The following is a 24,443-nucleotide window of genomic DNA, read 5'->3' on the forward strand; positions in this document are numbered from 1 at the left end:
CATACAGGATCTTATTCTCTCCATTTCACTGTCATCTGTACCAGACTGGCTAAAGATCAGACTCTCTACAGAGAATATATTTTTTCATTAGTTCAAATAAAAGTATGTAATTATGCGGGTGAAATGAAAGGGGAGAGAAGGATGGTTGAAGATGTAATATACTGATGATGTTTTCTCTCCTGTTTTAACATTGTGCCCATGGTCACTGTGGGACTTTTTATATTTTACATTTACAGTGGGACTTATACTACCATTCAAAAATTTGGGGTTGATAAGTTTTTCCTTCTTTTTTCTTTTTCTTTTTGAAATAAATTAATACACTACCATTCAAAAGTTTATTATTTGTTATTTTTTTATTTTATATATACAGTATATATATATATATATATATATATATATTTTTTTTTTTTTTTTGTAATAGAAATTGATACTTTTATTCCGCAGGAAATTGATAAAAAGTGACTGAGGAAATTTTTTATGTTACAAAACATTTATGTTTCCAATAAATACTGTTCCTTTTCAGCATATTAGAAAGATTTCTGAAGGATCATTTGACACTGAAAACTGAAGACATGGCTGCTGAAAATTTCAGCTTTGCCATCACAGAAATAAATGACATTTTAATATACATCCAAATATCCATATTTTGCCGTTTTACTGCATTATTTACATATTTACAAATACATGCAGTCTTCATTTGAAAGCATTTAAAAAATTATATAAAACCCCAAACTTGGTAGTGCTAGTTAGCATATCGATAGAGATGCCAGAATGCCATTATGCCCCAAACAAGGAAGGCAATGTGTTTCACTCCTTGTTTAACGTTGAATCCTTGTGAATAACACTTTGCCAAAGGTCAACTCTTAATAAGATTCATTCCTTCTCCATTGTCATTATATTTCTGTATCTCAGTTTGTATTTTAACAACTGAGGATTGTTCTGTATTAACATCAGTCAGTACAAATCTTATCACCAACATCCAGATTTGATTTAAAACCCCCATCTTGATCTCTCTGAGCCTACTCCAGCCTGTGAGGTGCATGCAGGAAACATCATCTGTAGACACCGACTGCACTGATTCCCTCAAGAACACACACAGTTGCTGCAGAAAGGGTCTAGAGGAAATTGGCCTGGCAGCAGACCACCTAAACCCGTCTCAAGGGCCTGAGCATGGAGAGGGTACATCTGTTTCTGGGCTGCTGCTGTGCCATGCAACTAGCAACACCAGCGCAAGTGTGCTGGACAGGAAGTGCTAGGAATCTGGGTGAATGAGTGCAGGGATGTGGAGGTCGGATTAGACCCACTACGGCCTGTTGCAGGGCCGGACATCCTACAGCAGGTGGACGGGAACAGAGAATGTATTGAAGGTCCTGTTTGGCAGTGATTTAGTGCCTCCGAGTGGACCCTGCTGAGCTGTGTGCTCTAGACAGACTTTGCCATCACACAAAGATGTTTTCAGTTGAGCCTGGAGGAGAAAGGCCTCACATAGTCTAAATGCTGGCAGATGGTGTGAGGGGTGAAAACACCTCGAGGAGGGTCGAGACACACATGCCGTATGTTCAGTCAAAGAGTTCCTTTAGCCACATAACTGTGAGCTTCACCCGTAGACAGCAGAGGTCCTGAGTGTTTCAGCATGTGATAAAACTCTGAATGCAACTGTTAGAGTCATCTGTTCCTTCTCTTTGTGTGTCTCTAAGGTGATCTGTGTGAGGAGGTGATTGACCCCTGTCTGCCCGGGTTTGACCTCTGCCAACACGACTCCAAGTGTGTTCCCCTCAGTAAGGGCTACAGGTGAGTGTGTGAGCATCTCAGCCCAGAACTTCACAGGAAAGACTGCGTGACCTGCCTGTTATAGCCTTCCAGAAGTAAAAAGTCAAAACATTCATTTTCTCAATAAGTAAAGTGATTTTTAACAAAAGCTGATAAAACAGTCAAGACAGATCTGATGTGAGCTCTGAGGATGTATGATTTACTTCAACCCAACTGTTTGCATTAATTCAACTTACTTTTAAATGAATTGTTTAATAGCAGAATTTGTAAAGATCCCATTTTGCTAGTCATTTTTTAGCATCTTAACCGTTGTGTTTTCAGGTGTGAATGTTTGCCGGGTTATGTTGGCCAGCACTGTGAGCAGGATTACAACGACTGTCTGGAGAACAAATGCCAGCACGGAGCTGAGTGTAATGACGCCATCAACGGATACACGTGTGTGTGCAAGGAGGGGTTCAGGTGAGACTTTTACCTCCACGATTATGTCTGCAAGAGTAAAGGGAGGTTAGAAATCACTCAAAAAGCATGCACATACTTTTCTTAAAACTGGGATACTTGCACACCTGTGTTCATTATGATTATGATGCAAACATATACACGCTTACACACCTTTGTTATATGATAGTGTCTAGTTCAATCTGACATGCACAGACGATGAATATCCATATGGCTAATTATAACATTAGGGTGTGTGTGTGCGTGTGTGGCATTGTACAGAAGAACAATAGCTCTCTCCTCAGCATCCCTCACTCCACTACGGCTGCTAATTAAGAACCTGATGGTGTCTTGAGCCCTGCATTAATCTGGCTTACCACCCATCCTGACACTCTATCAATATTCAAACACTGTCTTCATCTCTTGTGTGAATTAGATTTAAGAAAGAAAGTTAAAAGTGCTTGAAATAATATACTAGGCATGTGATGGTTTAAAATGTGCATGTTGTGATAATTGCTGAAGCTTTTATCGTGGTATATTTTCACGGTATTGAAATAAGTTGCAAAAATACTATTACAGGTATAATAACTTTTTTTCTTTTAATAAAAATAAGTTTAATTGTTGTGCATTGCTTTATTGTATAGACATTTTCAAAGTAAACAAATATTTCAAAGTGCAAAAAAATTATAAAGTACAATAGGTTTACTATATGGTCTAATGCATTGACTAGCATTAATAATAAGAAACAGCTACATTTGTTACAGAGGTTATCTGTTAATGTTACAGAATGTTACAGAAAAACTGAACTTTCTTAGTATTCTTAAAATGCATTCAAAAAATCGGAATAATTAATGATTATTTACAGTGTTTGAAGTTCCCACGATAATAATATCATGCATGTTAATTATTGTGATATATCATATTACTGTATACTGTACATGTCTATAAAATGCTTAATATTCAAGAATGATTTCTGAAGGATCATGTGACACTGAAGACTGGAGTAACGATGCTGAAAATTCAGCTTTGATCACAGGAATAAATTACATTTAAAAATGTATTCAAATAGACAATTATAATATTTCACAATATTATTTTACAGTGTTATTGATCAAATAAATGCAGCCAGAGTGTGCATAAAATACATCTTTCAAAACATAAAAAAATAAAATCCTAATTCTTCCAAACTTTTGACCGGTAGTGTAAATGCCTTATTCTCTCTTTCCTTAGTGGGCTGTTCTGTGAGACTCCTCCACCAATGATATTACTCCAGAAGACGAGTCCATGTGATCAATCTTACTGTCAGAATGGAGCGCAGTGTCTGATCGTGGAGGGAGAGCCTGTGTGCCGGTGTCCACCTGGCTCCAAGTGTCATAAGCTGGTCACAGTGCACTTCCTCGGCAAAGATACCTATCTGGAGCTCTCAGGCGCCAAGATCCGACCACCCATGCACATATCCCTCCAGGTATGCCTCTAACCACTTCCTGTAATGCTTAACAGAGAGTCCCAGATCAGTTTCTGTAATATAGACTTCACATATCACTGGCCTCAGGACAGTCTGCGTATCAGCTGAACTCACATCTGCAGCCATGAGAAGCCATCTGTCTCTCTGTCTAGGTGTTTTTCATCTGTAGTGCATGGTCTAAGCCAGTTTTAGCCTCTCTGACATTATGATAATGTCACCTCTTGTCCACCTGCGTGAATAATTCTTCTCCTGAGGACATATATTATGGTAATAGAGGTTGAGCCGGCTGTTATCCGTTGCAATCAGGGACCTTGCTAGATCTGCTACAAATGATCCTATCTTCTCACCGTTGAGAGGGCACACTGATGTTAATTAAAGTAGGAGAAATTAAAAAGAGCTCCGTAGCAGTTTATCTCCTTGCAGACGTCAGCATCTCTACGTTTCAGGTTCTGTTAGCACATCTGCAGATCGAGAGGGCTTTGTGAGTTAAGTAATGGTGCTTACTAATCCAAGTCAGAATTTTTGGCAAGAAGAAAACATGGACATTTAGGTTTTTAAACCGTGCATGATCAGTGAAGTTTAAAACTGCAATGTTGCATGTTTGTTTATTCAAAAACTGGATTTTTTTTTTTTTCATTCATTAGATGTCTAAAATCCACAGGCCTTTAAGATAAGTGATGTTAAATTTCAGGAATGTTTAAAAATGAATAAATAAATACATTTACATTAAGGATGCAAAATGTGTGAAGGAATCCAAATACCAAAATCCAAAAAAGTCTACTCTTTTTAGCATTAAAAATAATTGTAAAAATGTTAAATTAGTACAGATATCCGTTTTTGTCCAGTAAAATGTAATTGTTAAATATTTTAGATATTTACTTTTAACATTGAGTCAAATTTTAGAGAATGACATTTCATCCTTGCACTAGTATTTCTGAATATTTAACTTTTTTTGCTGGCCCTAAAAGGCAACACGCTTGGGAACTGCAAATATAGAAAAGCAATTAAAATAGGTTGCTTTTTTTATTTCCAGTGTTAGTAAAACTGTGCTAAACAGCGTTAATGACTTGGTCCTCCTGTGACACATCCACTGACATAAACTGAATACAGGGACACATTAACGGCTCACATGCCTCCAGGATATGAATGTAAGCAGTTTCTTTTCTCTCGTCCTAGTGCTTATATATAAACGTGAGCTGTTTTCCATCACAGCTTGCTCGCAGGCGTTCAGTTTGATGCCCTCGACTAAACATGGAGTTAAGCGTCAGTCCTATGGTCTCGGTGTGCATGTTGTATTTCATCCTCCTTCACTGATCTTTTTCTGTTTCTTTCCCATTACCCCCCTCTCTATCTTTGTAGGTAGCCACAGATAAAGACAATGGCATCCTGTTGTATAAGGAGGACCATGACCCACTCGCCCTAGAGCTGTACCAGGGACACATACGTTTGATCTACGATGTTGCCAAGTACCCCCCGACCACAGTGTACAGGTGAGGATAGACAGCATACACACACATACTCTGCATGTTGTATTTTAAGGGAACAAAACCCATACTGGGATATTTTTTGCTTTCATAACATGAATTATAGAGGCATTTTAACTGCATTCCAATACACACAGTGAATGCTTTTTGGGCTTTTTTTTGCATGTACTCATACATACTCTATAATGTCAGCGAAAAGGGGCTGTGGTGTTCCCTTTTGCCAAAAAGGTAGGGAAATGCCCATAATGCACTTGGCTCGATCTGACTGTCCATTAGTGAGAATTAAAAAATGAAGCTGTTGAATCTGTTTTCACAGAAACTCTGGAGCTGTCAGATTTCATATTTACCGCCAGCCAATGGCTTTTTGTTTACAAATAAATGTAAACAGTATATCTCAATGCAGGTAACATGGATTAAGAGTACACATTGTTAATTTATATATACCAAAACAGTAAAAATACAAAGGCAAGGTACTTCATAGCAGCACTGTATGTATGTCCCAGAATGCACTATTCCAAACTCCAAGATGGTGGATGCCTTGGGGGGGAAGTTGATTAAAATTGGCTTTAATAAAATGCTGAAATGTATGGATAAAAATAGTTTAGCATACTTTTAAAATTGGCATTTAACTTTTATTTGTGCATGCTATGGATATTTATGTTTAATAGAGGATTGCATTGTTATCTTAGTAACATGTTAACACCAGAATCAGCCACAGGTCTCCAGTGCATCTCACATGAGGAATGTTATTTGTTGCTGCTTATGTAGAACCCTACAAATTAGTCACTTAAGAGGTTCAATTTTAGTCATGATGCTCTTAGAAGCCAGCTGCCTCTTCAGCTCACTAGGTTTTGTACCAGACCCACAAACACAATCACACTTCTGTTCTACACAGTAAACAAACCCATACAGCCAGACGTTTCTGCTGCACCATAATATAAATAGACATATACCGCCCTAAATTATTTAAAACACTCATTCATCATCTTCCATAAAAAAGGGACTGTGTTTCAAAGGAGGCCCCCTGCTCTCATCCAGAATAGTTTGGGGTGAAAAAGGCATGTTTGCGGGTACAAATTCTCTCCGTTCTCAGGGAGTTTCAATCCCTATAAGCTTGTGGCACATCATAAAACCATATAGGAGCCCGGATTTACATGACCTGTTTGAATCTGCCTCAGGCGAGAGCTTGCTCCTCTCGCTCGGTTCCCATGTGAAAGCTTCTGTGCTACAGCGCCATGGTTTCTATGCTCACTTGAACCCCCGTAAACACAGAGCTCTCAGCCCTCACCTCCTGCCCTTTCAGCAGACAACAGACTTGTTGAGTCTGGCGCAGATGGTGCCTGACTCCGGTCTGGTGGGTCATTGTGGATGTCATTAAGCTAGCACAGGCTCTGTAATGCTTTCCAAGAGCCAAGATTCAAGCTTTTAAATCCAGTCTGCACACAAACCTAATGACAAGCGTATAGTTTCAAAGCATTTCGAGATAGAAATCTGTGTCCTTGTCTGGCTGTGTCTGTTAAGAATGGGTATGCGGCGTCAATCAGTGTCGCTGGAATCTTTTTCATCTACGTCTGCAGGAGTAGGGCATGAACGTTTGTGACCGGCAGCTGTTTTAGCAGGCAGTAGACGTGAACCGTAGTGATCTGGGTGCTCAGGCCTTGCCTGCCTGCTTGATGACTTTGTATTGATCCAGTGCCTCCCTTTGCTGCTGCAGAGGGCTACTCTTCCCTTCCGCCCACAGCAAGGGCTGAATCGATTGAGCCTCAGCATGAAAAATAACATTTCAACCAGATCCCTTGTCTTTGCGGTCAGAGAATACATGCACTTAATTCAGGTGCTTCTAGTATTAGTTGCAAACATGCATTAAGAGCGTGCAAGGAGAAGATAAGAGAAGGAATAGACTGTTGTTTCAAGGAAAGATGGTTTACTTGGCAGTCATCTTAGGCCCCGTCCACACGGAGACGCGTTTCTGTGAATACGCACAATTTTTTTATCTAATAGGCGTTTCGTCCACACGGATCCGGCGTTTTCGTAAGGTGAAACCGCTATTTTTTGAAACCGGGTCCCAGAGTGGATAAATTTGAAAACGGGTTTCGTCTGGACGGCTAATCCGTTTATTTTCTGAAACGATGAAGTCATCAGCCCACGTCTCCCCCCTAGTCAGACACCTCTACATCCCGTAACAGTAACAAAAACATGAACAAACACTGAACGATTGTCTTTTTATTAACTAACATTAACACTGATTAAAAAATGTATTGTTCCATGTTCGTTTGTGTACCACGCGCAAGGTTTATGAGCATAGTCCAAGTCTTCTTCTCCGTTTTTAGTGTATGTCTGTGGCAGAATTACAGCGCCACATACTGGTCTGGCATGTATACTACATCATTTTGCGGTTTCGTGTAGACGCGGATATTTCTTGAGACGAGAAAAAAAAGATCGGATTGGGGTATGCTCCGTCTCCGTGTGGACAGGGCCTTAAAATATCCCAGGCAGGGTCTTTTTAAGTAGGGAAAGAGATATAAGTACTGCTTCTATCTACATAAATGGGGAAAGACTAAAATCTCCAATGGTATCATTAATTTAGCTAAACCCTGCTAAGAGCTTACTGTGATGCAGAACATGCATATATATATAGAGAGAGAGAGAGAGAGAGAGAGGAATTGGTTGTGTACTTGAACAGTTAAATTAATATGCAGTGGTGTTGAAGTAAATTTGTTGGCAGGTCCCTACTGCCAAGTCCAAGATGCATCATGGCTCCCACAATTAATCATAGATCCATGCTCAGGCTCTAATTATCTTGTTTTTTCCCAATCGACAATGTGCCGTTTGGCTTTGGCATATCTGCACCCCATTGTCATGAGGTAAAGAATGAGGATCACATGTGAAGAGAGGAACTGCAAGTTCCTTCCGTCTCAATTTAGCTTATTTTTGACATGGTACTGCATGGAACACACCCCTGTCTGGCGAACGTGCTCTCAAGTTCTTCATGTCATAGTCCTAACAATGTGTAACCAGAGCCAAGAGATCCAGCTGCTCAATTTCCAACCCATCCTACGCCGCAATGCTTGGACATGGGTGCAGCGTTCGGGCAGCTCCCTTGCTTTGGTTTTCCCACCATGGAAGCAAGAGGTTTGAGGCTGTGGTTGGAGCATTCCTGAGCCGAGTCTGGTTCAGTGGCTCTCTGCGGGTGCTTGACTTCAAATGTGGAACTGGGTCATAAAGACTCTGTGGGGCGAAGATCAGAGGAGGATACTTGCAAGATTCCCACACCATCTACAGATTCCCTTCAGCTCTTCTTACACCTCGTCCCTGCTGAACTTCAGCAAGAGACGAGATCCCTAACAGGAAAAACAAGGAATGATGATGAAGAAAATTGAAATGGTGAGAGGAAATGGGAGGCTGGGAAAGAAGACAGATCGGACCCCAGAGAGATGAACCCGACGAAGAGTGAAGGACACTTATCTCTGTAATGTGATCCTGCCTTGACAGAAGGTGTGGGCGAGGGATAGAGAGACTGATATATGCACTAGGGACGAGAGCGACGAAGGCTGTTAACTATGCCTCATTACCATGAGATGAATGCTTGGGCCCATGCAGCGTGCTAATGCGCTGCCCTTTACTAAATGTCACGCTAATCTGAGTATTAGTTTAAGCAGCGGTGTGGCCAGTTCGTCAGCAGAAGCGGCGGTTTGTGGAAACCATTGCAGGAAATTGAATGAGAATGTTAGAATTACAGTGTTCCCTGCCCCCAGCTGCTCAGCGTGGGCTCGCCATCCTGCACCACGCCTAACCACAGCTCTCCAAATGCAGCTAATGTTCGGCATGTCAACTGGGTTTAACACTGAGCAGCGCTGGGGTGAACAAGGAAGGGTCAGGTTTTTACGGCCTGTTTTCATTTCGCCCGAGATTAGCACTAAGTTTGAGACTAAGCAAAATATCTGAATGGGGGAAAGTAGTGGTAATTCAGTCTGAACCGTGACTGGACCTGAAGTTCCTTGGGTTGGAGACGACCGAATGGTTGTGGTGTTCTAAGAACGGCTTGGATAAGTGGGACGGCGCTAATGCTACAACAGCAGAAAGAATGGTCAGGGCTAAGGGGTGCTAATGCTAACTGTCCACTAACAAAGATTTTGTGTTCTTCTTATATTTACCTGTTAGCTATAGCATTAGCATACACCATTATTTACATTTACACATTTGACATTTACACTTTTACCCAAATCATGTACTTGCTTTCCTCAAGAATCAAACCCATAACCTTAACTTTGCTACGACTGTGCTTTAATGTTTGCGCTTCAGGAAGGCAACATATTCACATCCCAAGGATGAGACCTTGTCCTTTGCTACTTACAAGTGTTTTGATGCTAGCTGTTAACTCTAGTCCATCTGTGGAGCACAGCTACTTGGTTACACACCATGATATCTCGAACCTCTTTAGCAATTCATGTTCCAGAAGGGCATAATTGACTTCACAGCTGCGGTCCGTTACTCTTAGCCAGTGCAAGGAAATGATAGTGCCGCGTAATTGAATCTGGAAAATGTAAATATGTCTACAGGTTTGCTGATCTAGATAACTCTCCAAGATGAAGGCGCCGGTAATAGTTCCTAACTTTGTGTATGTGTCATTTATAATGCGGTTTCGCTTGAGGAAAAACAGAGTATTTTATTTTCAGCTGACAGGAAATTGACTTCCCCTCGTGCGCGAGGGGTGACATGAGGTTGCTGAAATCTTCCACGGGTTTCTGTTTGTTTTTATTGAGCTTCATAATGGGCTGCTTGAAGCTAATATGCAGGCTAGCCGCACATCAAAGACACTCCACCTTCTCAACCCCCCGTTCTAAAAATATTACAGCCTCAGGATATTTTCTGTCTGTCAGAATATGAACAAAAGGCCAATAGTTGCAAGCGCTAGGCTACATCTTGAGGAGTTGATCTCTGGTGCCCCCTAGTGGTGGTAGACCTTCTCTGCATACGTTCAAGAACATAATTGTCAGTCCCAAATGATGTTTTCTGTCCCCCATGGTGAGATTTATGTTCTGATTAAGTATGTTTTCGTTCTCATAATAGAATCTTCCTCTTTGTTCCATCACATTCCCACTCTCACCACCTTTTCCACTAAATACTCTTCCCATTTCCTTCCCAGCCGGCATGTAGGCCCTCAGACCGACTTAATGAAAGACGGCTGTCAAAACCAGAGACAGTGGAAGAAAATGTCCTTATGTTATAATAAAGTTAATCTATGGTGGTACTGATGTATCAAATGGAAGGGCTTGAGATGTTTGGGGGGTCTCAGCCCGCGGACTGTTGTGTTTGTTGCAAAAGCCTATTTTGAAACAGGAATTGAATTATGGGCCTGTAATGCAAACCACACGTGCGCCTGTGTTGGGTCTTTGTTCAGCCAAGACCTCCGTGAACCGTACCCCCCTATATCTGGGGACACTGATCTCTATCCACACCTATGGCCTCAGCATTTCAGCAATGGAAAATAGCATTGCAAGCCAGCACAAATACTAGCAGCCTGCCCGCAAAAACGAGTTCATTGCGGTGCGAGCCTGTTTGTTTGCAACAACATGTATTTGCTGATAATGCTCTTTTGTTGTTGTTGTTTTTATTTTTCAGTACATGTGATTAATATTTTTAATATATATGTATAAAAATATATATATATATATATATATATATATATATAATTTTTTTGTTTTTGTTTTTTTGCCAAACACACAAAAATAGGAAAACCTTGTTTTTAACTGATCATTTCTCGCACCCCTTCTCCTCTCTCTGTTGGTCTCCGGGCTTCTTTGCCAAACCACTGTCTCTAGCTGTCTGTAACTGCTTGTGCTCCATCCAGCAATAACTACTACAATGCAAAACTTAGGTTTCTGTAGCCTGAGCAGACTGCTTTTTTTCATGGTTCAGAGGCTACTGATAAGTTCATAACCCTAAATCTCACCTTTAAACAAATTATACAGTCCTAGAAGTCAGCAGAATCTGGGCCAAACAGCTTGCTACATGCACTGCATTGTAAGAAACTAAGGAGGAAACAGGTGAAAATCCAGCTGTGCTGGTCAGAGCACACTCTCATAGTCTATGTGAAGATTCATGTAGGTTTAGTGGAACCGGGGAACAAACGGCACTCTTCAATGGTTAAAAAATGACCGTGTGAAACAAAATCACTCTCAGGAGTTCACGCAGTCACAGTGCCAAACTCAGCAGGATGTGATTCGAGCGTGCTAACTCGAAGAAAGAGTGAACTCATGGCCAACACAAGCTCTCCTTTTCCCACAACATAAGCTCTCGCCGTGTCAGTGCCAAATTCACTGGAAATACACCTGACGGAGCCTAACGAGGAAATCATGGCATTTTCAGACAGTGGGGAGATATTCTGAATTGCACATTCAGGCTTTTCATCTGGACTTAAAATGTTACTTTCAAAAGTTAAATTACTTCAGTGGTGATTGATCATTCAGTGGTCATGATATGACTGTCATTAAACCTAAAACAGTTTAGGCCATTTCATAGCAAGCATTTTGTGTCTCCAAAATACACACATTTAAATAATATTTTCACACTGCGAAATTTGACTAAATAAAAGCTTGATTGGAAATGACAAAAAAAAAAAGAGCATTTAGTTCACAAGTCATATTTACACTACCATTCAAAGTTTAGAGTCAGTAAGTTATTGTAAGAAACATTATAAGAAATGTTTGTTAAAGGGTTTTTCGTGACACTGAAAATTCAGCTTTGCTTCACAGGAATAAATTACACTTTAAAATCTATTCAAACAGAAAACTGTTATTTTAAATTGTAATAATATTTAAGTAAATATACTGTATTTAGATCAGATAAATGAGCACAAGAGACTTTTTTCATTAAAGGCACTTCTCCCCAAGCTTGATTTGTCTTTTTTATTTTATTTATGCATTCTTTCATTCATTCATTCGTCTCATATTTAATCTCAAGTGTGCTCTTGACTGACACAAGCCTCCATTGGGGAAAATAAATAAATAAATAAATTTCACATAATACATACTGAAATGATTTATTTCAAACTCAGTTCAGATAATAATATTTAAAAAAAAAAAAAGCAAATGTATATATTTAGCTATCTTCTTCTGCTTTCTTTCAGTGTGGAGTCAGTGAATGATGGTCTTTTCCACACGGTGGAGGTCCTGATCCAGAATCAGACCCTAAGTTTGGTCGTAGATAAGGGTGCACCGAAAAGCCTGGGCAAACTCCCCCGTCCTCCTGCTGTGGACCACAACACACAGCTCTACGTTGGCGGTAAGAGTCAAAAACACCTAATTGTTCACCACAGCCATATTTCAAAGGTTTCAAAGTATTAAATATGGCTGGTTTTGACATGCTTTCAAAGTGCCTTAGCCTTAGCCTTAGGAGTCAACGTGTGCTAATATTTGCCTGTTGTTCGTATTTCAGGTGTGCCCTCTCTGATTGACACAGCAGGCCTGCGACCGGGTCCCGACCGTCCATTCCAGTCCTTTAACGGCTGCATCCATGACGTACGGCTCAACGGGGAGCTCCAGGACCTCGGCGGTGGAGTGTCAGGGGTCGAGGGCATCCTACAGGGCTGTCACTCCTGCGGCGTTTGTGCTCACGGGTCCTGCAGACAGAGAGGAGAGGCAGGCGTGACCTGCGAGTGTCCCACCGGCCACAGCGGCCCACTGTGTGAAGAGACCACCTCCCAGAACCCCTGTCAGAACAACAGGTACATAAACCTGCACGTACTCAGACACTCACAGTTGAGCTTGAATCCGGTGGTAATCTCCTCCCTCTCTTCCTGTGCAGGTGTGGGCACGGTGTGTGCGTGCCGAAGGGCTCCTCGTACAGCTGCTCGTGTGCAGATGGATACTCTGGACCGTTCTGTGACAGACGGGAAGAGTCCTCCGTCTGCAAGCGGCTGCACTGCATGCACGGAGACTGCAGGGTGACGGAGAGCGGAGAGCCGTTTTGTCACTGCGTGTCTGGATACAGCGGGCCGTCCTGTGAAACAGGTGCGACTCAGCCCTGCAGAAGACATGCATTATTCATGGTGTTTCATTACATATAGCATAACATAGATCTGGTTTTTATGTTCTATATGTAATTAAACCTATATAAAAAAAACTGATATTTGCTAGCGAGGTTGCTTTTACCCCTTGCTGAATTAAAGGATGATCCGCATTCAAATATTTTATTGTTGTTTAATAATCTTTAATCAAAATATAATTAATTTGCTTTTTAAATGACTTTTTTCTTCTGCTTATGTAACCAGACTTTAGTGGGTGGGGAAAAACAATATTTTAATAGTATCGCCATAATATTTTGATACTAACAATAATATCTCGTTTCAAAAGTGTGCAACAATTATTACCAGTCACTTTTTCAGCTGTCTTTAATTTTCGCCATAAGATCTAAGATTTCAAAAAATACAAACACTGTCGTGTATTTTATTCCAAAATAAATAAATACGCATTGCATGTACAATACTATTCATAATGTATTTATTTGTAAAAAATAAATTAATACTTTTATTCAGCAAGAATGCATTAGCATGCATTTTTATTATTTAAAAAAGTTATATTCATTAAACAATCCTTAAAAGTTTCACAAAAAAAACACAGTTAATGACAACAAGAAGAAAAGTTTCTAGAGCAGAAAATATATTGCATATTAGAATATAAAAATGATTTCTGAAGGATCATGTGACACTGAAGACAGAATAATGATGCTGAAAATACAGCTTTGATCACAGGAATAAATTACATTTTAAAATATATTAAAACAAAACAGTTATCTAAAAAAACATTATCACTATATTATGAATATTTACTGTATTCTGATCAAATAAATTCAATCTCTGTAAGCATAAGAGACTTCTTTGTAAAACATAATTTTGTCAGTTGTATACCTTTGCTTAATAACCTCAGAGCTCATAGCAGATCTATTAATAAAAATCAATTTCTTCATGTCGAAAACGAATGGGACTGCTTAACGTTATTTGATGATGGAATAAAATCTCCTCATACAGCATTTTCTGGTTCCACTCAAAAATATGTTGCATTACAGCAGTTAAATGCATTACATATGCTGCTTCATGTAGTCTATAACTTGCCGTACATATCTATTTATTACTCTGTTATATAAGTGCTATATCTGATTGCCTGTCCTCGGTCTCTTCCTCCACACAGAGCTGACGTGTCAAGGAGAGATGGTCCGTGAGCTGCTCAAGCGTAATATGGGTCATAAAACATGCACCTCCACCAGTAAAATCGCTCGGTGTCCAAGCGCCTGCCGCTCGGGTCTGTGCTGCGCCGCCACCAAGAGCCGGAGACGGAAGCTCAGCTTCAAGTGCTCCGACGGATCCTCCTTTTCCGAGGAGATGGAGACCGCCGTGGAGTGCGGCTGCACAAAGTGCCCTTTGTAATATTAGCCAACCTTCCCCCCTCGTCCCAAACCTGGAGAAAGATGATGGAGCGGAAAAGAAAATATATTGTAAAATAAACAAAACACAAATAGAACTTATTTTTATTAAGGGATGTTGTTGTTGTTGTTGTTGTTTTTTAAAGAAAGAGACTGTTTTTATGATGTTGCTTATATGTGTCATATGAAAAGTAATTTTTTATCGTCGAACAAAAACACACACGCAGATTAACATTCCTAAAAATATATGAATTATGTTTAAATCTATATAAGTGTGCAACCTAACATACAAATTAATTTGGTCTGTGCATTGCATGGCTGTTGTGAAGAGTGAGAGCGGAGAGACATTTTAACGGAGGAGCTGAAATGTGCCAGTGAAGCCGATCAGGCAAGGACTCTCTAGACTCTCTAACACAGGAAGTGGTGAGCCAACTTCCTGTGCTCTGGTGAACTGCTTCCTAACGGACCTCAGAGAGCTCACCTGCAGAGCTTCGAGAGGGATGGGCTGGTGTTTTGTACTCTGGATGTAGTTGTTTTTTTGTTTTTTTCAGAGAGGCTCTGGTTTACAAGCTGCAACTCATCGGAGTGAATTTTTTGCATGACTGCATGGAAGAGTTAATGTGAACTTGTAACATGCTGTGGTCAGGAGGTAAAGCTGTTGTAGTAACTATGATAGTTAAATGCTCTCTACCTGTTTTACCTTGTGCTGTTGAAATCCAAATGCAATCGTCGCAGGCGATACAGGAGCAAAGCACTTCATACTGACGTAGTATTCCGTCATAACCGTCCTTTACTAAAATATTAAATGCAAATATATTACACCCATTACTACTGTATTGTTTCATGTGTACCCTTATTGTTTCATTTTTCAGCTGTAACACACAGTGTCTTACTCAAAGAAATCACGAGGACTATAGATATCCCCAAGGAAAAGCTAATCAGTGTTAATGAACATTCCTCCTGGTTCTGTCTCTCCCCTGTTCATCACAGACTGTTGCGGATGTAGGAATCGTCAGTGAGCGATGTAACTGAGCATGTGCAGGAAGTGTCATGTGTGCACCTTTATTCAGAAGACTGGCTGTTATACGGTGCATTTTCTAATGTTTTGTTAAATATGAATTAGAGAGTGATGATTAACTTACAGTGAATGGTGAATTAAACTTGTAATGAAAAACAGTTGGATTTTTGTGTGATTCTTTTGTGTGTGTGTGTTTATGTGTGTGTGTGTGTGTGTGTAAGCTTATTTTATAAGGCCATTTGGTTTTTGTAAATTTGCCAAACATATAATATGCAACTCAATCTTTTTTCTGTTAAAATGACTTTTTTCCTGTTCTGTATCAGACGTAATGCTTATTTATGATGTATGTAATGTATTGCATTATAATGTAATGTAATGCTGTGGCTCTTTCAAAATATGTCATTCAATTATATATTTCAGATCACTAATTATGAACAATAATTATGTGTATACTGTATATTTGTTCCTATATCCAGTGTGAAGAGGTGTATTAAGGTGGTTTTGTCCACTAGATGGAGGTAAACACCAGTCTGAATGTCTGGCATGGAGAGAGCCAGTGTCTGGATAGAGTTGATCATTTTGGTTGATTTCTCCTTCCCTAATTAGGACACTGAGGAAAACTCTTACTACAGGCTTGTTCTTCACCCACAATAGGCATCTTGTTCCGTAGTGAACTCTGATTTATTTTTTAGTTTTATTTTTGGATATGTTTTTCCCATAGTGTGTTGATCACAAAACCCGTGTGACCTGTTGTCTTTGAATAACTGGATGCTGATCCCTTTTCCCTCAAGGGTGCACTCAGTAGGTTTTTGTTTATGCTCACTCTTCTTTTTCCCAGTGGTCTTGCACTTTATATTATAATGATTATATGGATACATTAGGTTTCAGATCCCATACTCCGTTATTATGCAACCGTTAGTAGCCTACCATTTCTTGTATCTGGTCTGAGCAGCCATAATACGATTATTTCTGCAATTAAAGGGATAGTTCACTTTGAAATTAAATTTTGGTATGTTTTAGCTTACCTCAAGGGCATCCAAGATGTAGGTGTCTTTGTTTCCACAGTAGTTTCCATTTTGATATTTTTAGCTCAAACCGTTCTTGTCTGTGACTCAAATAATGCAGGTCTATGGTCACCACCTCAAAGAGCATGCACAGAGAAGTCCAGTTCCCCGTCTTTAGTAAACTTTAATGGTCTAAGACACGAAACGAGCGGTATTTATATAGTTTTTTTATGTCTTGTACACAACCACATCCAACTGATCTGAGGGCGCAAGCGCCAGAAGTGATCTCTCGCGCATGTACGTCACTCATTGTTTACACAGATTTCGGAAGTGTTACCTTTCACTGTAGAGATCTAAACATATTTATTTTAAATAAACAGAATACACAGATCAAGTATTCAGAGCGATGGACGAAGCATCCGCTGACGGAGATCTCTTCAAAATTGGTGGTGTTCTTGTAGCAAGTGTTGTGAGATGCCAACAGAAGTGAAGAGCATATGTTGTCACGAATGGTAATGCCACAACTAGCTACAGGACTACGAGGACATTGATAGTATCACATCACACACCTGCCTGACTCAAGATCCTGAGTTTTCTCCGCTGCTGAGCCGCAGCGCTTTGCCTGTTGTGTTTACTTTGCCACGTATAAACTGGAGGCGACGTCCAATGCCAGAGGGACCCAATGCCATGCTGTCAATAGAGTGAGTAACATGTTGTATTTTTATTATTATCGCAACGATTATAGGGTGCATTATAAACCAATTAATTAATTACAATTACTGCATTATATTTCAGACAGTGCAGATTGGTGGTGTATCGTGTGGTAATTCACGAGTTCACCCTTACATCTAATCTGAAGGCGAATAGTAGGCATATTTTGGCGTGTTGTCCTGGGGGAGGGGTCCGGGCCCGGAGCATAGCCCGAACCCAAATAACTCCCCCTATCCCTAGTTTGGGATAAATAGATTAGAATAGATTAGGAGGGATGCCGAAAAACACCCCCGTGGGAGAGGAGGTAGGAAGACTGGATATATATACGCTTGTGTGCTAGTTAAGATGATTAGCTAAATGAGATGCACCTGTGCCAAATTGGATGATTATCTGATCGTGCTCCTCCCGAACTTTGTTAATAAAACCACACAGAGTAAACAATGAGTGATGTACACGCGCGAGAGATCACTTCCGGCGCTTTCCGGACTTGCGCAGACTTCTGAAAGTGTGAAGACTTGAAGACACTCGAGGTGTTTCTCAATGTCAAGGAAGGATCCTCGGAAGCCAGTATTTCGAGGATGCTACTTCATCGACATCCGTCGAAGGACTGTTCCAATGTCGAGGATCCTCGGAATTTCAACCAAGGACTTAATCCTTCGTTCGGAAAAAATATGCCATACACAGGAAGAATGCATGTATCCTTCGCGCTCTTCGCGCTCTCAAATTACCCACAATGCTATGCGCGCAGCTTTGCTATCTTGTTCAAAAATTCAGTCGGAGAGTCGGAGCGTTGACTATTTTTTATGTATATATGTTGACAAACATTTGTTATAACTGTAGTAAATATAAGTAAAGTCTAACGTTTAAATTCCAGTACATATTACTACTACGTGATATTGTAAATTATACAAATACGATTGGTTAACTGAACCGGACCTGTCATTTTACAATTGTTAACTTGGTTGCATCATCTGCATTTATTTTATAAATAACTAGTTAAGTTGTCCAAAGTAATTTAACGATACAATTCACAGCGTTATTCTAACGGACCTTTTCACTGACGTAATGACGCAATTACGTGCACTTGCTAGCCTGTTCCATTTACGTGTTCTCCGAATGCTAAAGAGGAGTCTCGCCTAGCCTCTGAAGGAAGTGACTTCACAGGGATTCACAGTTAATGTGAAGGTCAGGACGACCTGCTAACTCTCTTATCTCTTTTAGTAATCCAAAGGAAAAGAGAGATTTTAATAGCATTCAGATTAAATGGCAAGCATCCCAGATTACTCGGGACAATGGTGCAGTAATGCCCAGCTGCACCGGGTTTGCAGCGTGATACATCCACTTGTTTATTGAAGGGGCTAATCTCTCCATAAGTCTAGTCCCCGTGAGAATCTGTTTACAAAAGGACGGATCTGTGCCTCTTTCATCCCATTCAAATCCTCTCAAGTGCTCAGTCATTATGTTCAGCAGTGGTGGACGAAGTACACAAATCAAGTACTTGAGTAAAAGTACAGATACGAATAATAAAATATTACTCCAGTAAAAGTAAAAGTACTCCTTTTTCAATTTTACTCAAGTGAAAGTACAAAAGTACTAAATTTTGTATGTACTTAAGTAAAAAAGTACTGAAACATAGATGTTTGCAATTTTATATAGGCTAATTTAATTTTATATTAACACATTTTTTTTATAATCATACTGCTCAAAATACCTGGGATTTTTTCCAAAATAACCACTATATGGAGTAAAGTTATATTTTTGTTGTTGATATGGACTACGCTGATGAGAGTAATGTTCACTGTGAAGCTTACACTGTGATGTACCTGAGACAAAACAGAGATGACCATCTGATCTTCACCAGTAAGAACAAAGTGTTTTAAAGTCTGTGGTTTTACAGAACACCACAGTTATATATGACAAGATAATAAGGCCTGAAGTTAGGAAGAACATCTTAAGGAAAATATAATTATATATTCTTAATGATTTTTTTCCTTCTCAAACCTTGTCTGTGGTGTAAAAACACCCCTGGCCAAACGATAATTCTTTGATAATTACTGTAGTTACCATGTTCTGAACATCACATCCTTTCTTTTCTCCCCAGATGTAATCTATATATATATATATATATATATATATATATAGGTGGTTGAATAAAAATATTTGGACATTATTTATAAAAATTACCTCAAGTTTAGCATCAGCTACAATATTTACTTATTTTCAGTGCCATTCTGAATAAACATTCATGTCTGTCTAACGTTACTCATCTAAAAAAAAAAAGCCTCAAGTCCAAATATTCATTTATCACCAATTAACTGTTTGACAAACACTTCCTGCTTCGAGATCTGAATTTTAAAAAAATCTCAAACATGCTCCGTAGTCCCAATCTTAATCAACCGAGTCGCGAACAGGCTCCGAAGTGCCGATCGGTATCAACCGAGTCGCGAACATGCTCCGAAGTCCAGAAGTCCCGATCTGAATCAACCGAGTCGCGAACAGGCTCTGAAGTCCCGATCTGAGTCAACCGAGTCGCGAACAGGCTCCGAAGTCCCGATCTGAATCAACCGAGTCGCGAACATGCTCCGAAGTGCCGATCTGAATCAACGGAGTCGCGAACATGCTCCGAAGTCCAGAAGTCCCGATCTGAATCAACCGAGTCGCGAACAGGCTCTGAAGTCCCGATCTGAGTCAACCGAGTCGTGAACAGGCTCCGAAGTCCCGATCTGAATCAACCGAGTCGCGAACATGATCCGAAGTCCCGATCTGAATCAACCGAGTCGCGAACAGGCTCCGAAGTCCCGATCTGAATCAACCGAGTCGCGAACATGCTCCGAAGTCCCGATCTGAATCAACGGAGTCGCGAACAGGCTCCGAATTGTCGATCTGAAAACTTCGACCAAAGAATGTAAAAAATAATTCTATTTCTCTAATAACTCTAACTCTACAACTCTATGAAAGACTCAGATCACGTATCTAAAAAATAAATCGCTATAGTAAAAGAGAAATAATAAGAGGAGTGAAGTTTCCTACCGCTCTGCTGTGTTTGGTCCTCAGGCGCATCTGATGCTTCGTGGCGCGTCTCCGCCCCTCACACGCGCGTTTACAGAGCTAAAATTATTCATCTTTGCTAATTATTATACATTTACTTGATTGTCAGCTTCAGGTACTTCATTTATTATTGTTCAATGAACTGTTTGAAACAAAAAAGGTTGTATTTGAGTTATAATTCTAAATTATCAAAATAAAATATATAAAATAAATAATAAAAAATATGATTTTCAGTTAGTACAATAATTAATCCTAAATTCCGACATTAATAACTTACTTTTAGCAACATCAGACGCACGCACTCATAAGATCTCCCGGTTCTTACTTCTGTAGACTCACACTAAACGGTTCATTTGAATCAGTGAGTGGTCGACTCCAGAACAGCTGCAATCGGATCATTGCGATTCGCGATCCGATTTAAAAGTTTATTTTGAAAAGACTCAGTTCGTTCATGAATAAGACACCACTTCTGCGTGTCGGAGCACGTGATATATGTTATAGGGAGTAACGATATGTTTTATGAAATGTAGTGAAGTTAAAAGTACGATCTTATGCTTTGGAATGTAGTGAAGTAAAAGTAAAAGTTACTCAAAATAAAACTACTCCAGTAAAGTACAGATACTTGAAAAATGTACTTAAGTACAGTAACAAAGTAAAACTACTCCGTTACTGTCCACCACTGATGTTCAGTAGCTTGCCTCTTAACCACGGTTCCCTAACATGTGTCTCTTCCTCCTACAAGAGAAGATGGAGAGGTAAAACTGCTGGGGCATGTCAAGTTACTGAGGCAGTAATACTTGCGATTCCTCAGTATTAGCCACACATCGTCTTGAGAGAAAGGAAGAAGATGGGAGGAAATTACCACAGTTCAAAAACAGATGCTGGAAATTAATTGAAATAGTTAAAGGAATAGTTCAGCCAAAAATGACAATCCTGTCATCATTTATTCACTCTCATATCTTTTCAAACCTGTATGACTTTCTCTTTTCTGTGGTATACATTCATTGAAAAGATCCCACTTGCATGAATGAGTCACTCATGAATCAGATAGCAGTTTATTGTTTAACTCTATGACCTTGCATAATATAGCTAGGAATGATGTCAAAAAATGATTACATTTGGGTTTGTGTTTCACATAAAACTGTTGTATAGCCTTGAAATATAGTGCACAATCAAATGGACTACATTTCTGATACTTCTGCACTGCAAAAAAAAAAAAAAAAAAAAATGTTTTTCTTACTCAGGATTTTTGACTTGTTTTGCATTATAAACATCTAAACAGTCTTAAATCAAGACATATTTACTTGAGAAGAAAAATGAATGAATGAAGAGGAAATAATATGTCAAAAGTAAGAGGGTATTTCTTTTCTTAAAATACAAAAATATCTTCATTTTTTTCCCTTTGAATTAAGATAATTTTTCTTGATACATCGGCAAATATTCTTCTTTTTTTTTTAACAAAAACTAAGCATTTTTTATATATCTCTTGTTTTTTTTAAAAAACTTAAGTACAATATTTTTTCCACTAAAGTAAATGTATCTTGATTTGGGAATGTTTAGATATTTGTACTAGAAAACAATACAATTTTTTTTTTTTTTTTTTTTTTTTTTTTTTTTGCAGTGATATGTTTTTTTGACCTTTTAAAATCTTAAGAGTGATCGGTATATTCATTACTTTCTCCTTTTGTATTTTCCACTGGATAAAGTGGGCCATAAAGGTTTACAGTGGCATGAGAGTGAGAGTTTTTGTTATTTATATTTTTTTATTTTATGTACTCCATTCACAAGTTGGATATTTGAGATACATTTCAAATCAATGACGTCTCCAGCAGTTTTCCGAGATGTCATTCATGAGGATTATGATTCATAAGGAGATGGTATCTTGACAGTATTGGATGTGATTTGAACGGAAAGCGTGACACTGGTATGAGAGAAAGTTCCCACCACACAGCTGGTTATAATCAGACTGAGATAGCAAACAGATGGCACTCACCAGAACCTTGTGTAACATGTCAAAAAGAACATATTTGGGACACAATTAGTTTTGTTTCTATTGCTTTATTTTGACAGGAACTTTGTGCATCTTGAATATGTCATTCTTGTACATGAATATTGGATCCTTCCGTGTCAACTCAAGCAGAGGTCCCTGGCTCAAAATTTATATTTTGTTATAATAGCTTCTTCTAGTGAAAGAAAATACCTAAATTAAGAAGAAAGCCAAATATTAAATGTCATTGATGTACTGTGTATACTGAATAATCCACTATTTTGTAGAGGGGGATCAAAATGACAATTTTCACCTGAGATTCAGAGGAAAATTTCAGGGAGGGAAAATGACTTCAGAAAGATGCTGAATCATTGTTATTTTTGCGCAAGGATTGGTCAGTCTGTTAGTAAAATGCATGAATATATATATATATATATATATATATATATATATATATATATATATATATATATATATATATATATATATATATATATATATATATATATATATATATATATATGTTTTATAATATTTAAGAAATGTGAAATAATTTGAAAATGAATAAGAAAATAAATGTGTAAAATAGCCGTATGCTTATACTTTAGATGATAACTTGATTATGTAATCCTGTTACAGTAATTTTCACAAATAAAGATAAAAAAATAAATCAAAAGGAAGTTAAGACTGTAACCGTCACACAGAGTACACGTGATAATGCAGGATACAAATGCACTCTTCACAGAATCTCACAGCTGAATTCGACTGAGTAAGTGAAATTAAATGTTTATTGGACGTTCAAAATTTAGTTTAAATGGTATAAATGCGTATGTTTTGAATGCTGATGGTAAACGAGAATATATTATAATTTTTGCCTTTCTATTTCTAATAATATACAAGGAATTGTTATTTATTGCATTTTATTTTTGGCCTTGGCCACTAATATTTTGCCTTTCAACAATACACATGTTTATGTTTCTTTACAAAAAAATATAGAACATTTATGAAATTTGAAGTTTCTGAAATTTGGTTTAGTTGACACAGAATTGTGTTACTACTATTGCACAAATTTAGGGTCGGGGATTTTTGTTAAGGAGGATGTTTTGACTCACTACGGTCTCGAGGAAATGCAGCCCAGATCCAGAGTTTTCCAGGTACGCACTCATATTATTTCTTTAGAAAAAGTCTAAATCTGGTTTCTCTTTTACTATTTGTTTCTTTTGGTAAAACATGTTGTTGAAGACCTCATTTAAAATCAGTTTAATCAATTGAACAGCAAATGTAGTGTTTACGAATGTCTGTTTCTAAGAAGAATGTTGTTGTGGAAAAAATGTCCACACCTCAAGGTCCTGCAACGGCTTGACTGCATGACTTGCATTTTTTCAGGTTGTTTGTGGTTTTATTTAAGACCACCGCTAAGGACATTACTGGGTTAATGAGCAAACTATAAAGCAAGCCGCAAAGCCTCAGAACAAGTGTAATCTGTTTTGATAAACACACTTTACTGGGTCTTTTTGACCTGAAAAATAAAATGGAAAATATTTTGAGGATGTTGGAAAATGCTGAACTGGTTAATGCAGAACAACAAAACCAGGACAGAAGACTCTTTGGATCAGACACATCTGGTTTTTCAGTGGTCATCTGAGATGTTTGGTAGGTATTTGAGTGGCTAATGTGGGCCGAGCTACCCTCTTTCCCCATCAGCATCTAAAACATGCTGTCTGCAAGTTTAGTTGGACTATCACAGAGAAAAACGAGTCAATTATTTATGAGACAACGCTTCCCTAAAATTGAAGGAATTTTCCGACTTCCCATGTTTTCATGGTAGGAGGCGCTATTATACATATTCTGCAAGAGAACTGAATGTCCAGATCAAACACAGGCCAAGAAGAAGAACAAAAGAGTGATCGCAGATAAGCAGAAGCATTGTAAAACAGTGTACTCAAATCAGATCAAAACTGCATAAAGTTAATGAACGAAATGTTGAATCAGGAAGTAGTTTGGGACTGTGAAGCTTTGGGGTTTGGACTCGATCTATTCCATCTTTGTTTTGATCATCATTTTGAAACTGATACAGATGTAGACTTTGACAAAAACTTGA

The 24,443-nt window shown here is 38.8% G+C and overlaps 1 protein-coding gene across 1 annotated transcript in view; it reads left to right on the top strand.

Annotated features, from left to right (window-relative positions):
- Positions 1-15,750, top strand: part of LOC113057829 (slit homolog 3 protein-like) — a 154,535-nt gene extending 138,785 nt beyond the window's left edge. Inside the window, exons 30-37 of the mRNA XM_026225363.1 lie at positions 1,698-1,791; positions 2,092-2,229; positions 3,436-3,670; positions 5,030-5,160; positions 12,284-12,438; positions 12,592-12,880; positions 12,961-13,166; positions 14,343-15,750. Of these exons, the coding sequence (XP_026081148.1) occupies positions 1,698-1,791; positions 2,092-2,229; positions 3,436-3,670; positions 5,030-5,160; positions 12,284-12,438; positions 12,592-12,880; positions 12,961-13,166; positions 14,343-14,578 (1,484 nt within the window). The 3' untranslated portion in view covers positions 14,579-15,750. The remainder of the gene's footprint in view (positions 1-1,697; positions 1,792-2,091; positions 2,230-3,435; positions 3,671-5,029; positions 5,161-12,283; positions 12,439-12,591; positions 12,881-12,960; positions 13,167-14,342) is intronic.
- Positions 15,751-24,443: the final 8,693 nt, after the last annotated feature.

Source organism: Carassius auratus, chromosome 39 (assembly GCF_003368295.1).
Source record: "Carassius auratus strain Wakin chromosome 39, ASM336829v1, whole genome shotgun sequence".
NCBI classification, from domain to species: Eukaryota; Metazoa; Chordata; class Actinopteri; order Cypriniformes; family Cyprinidae; genus Carassius; species Carassius auratus.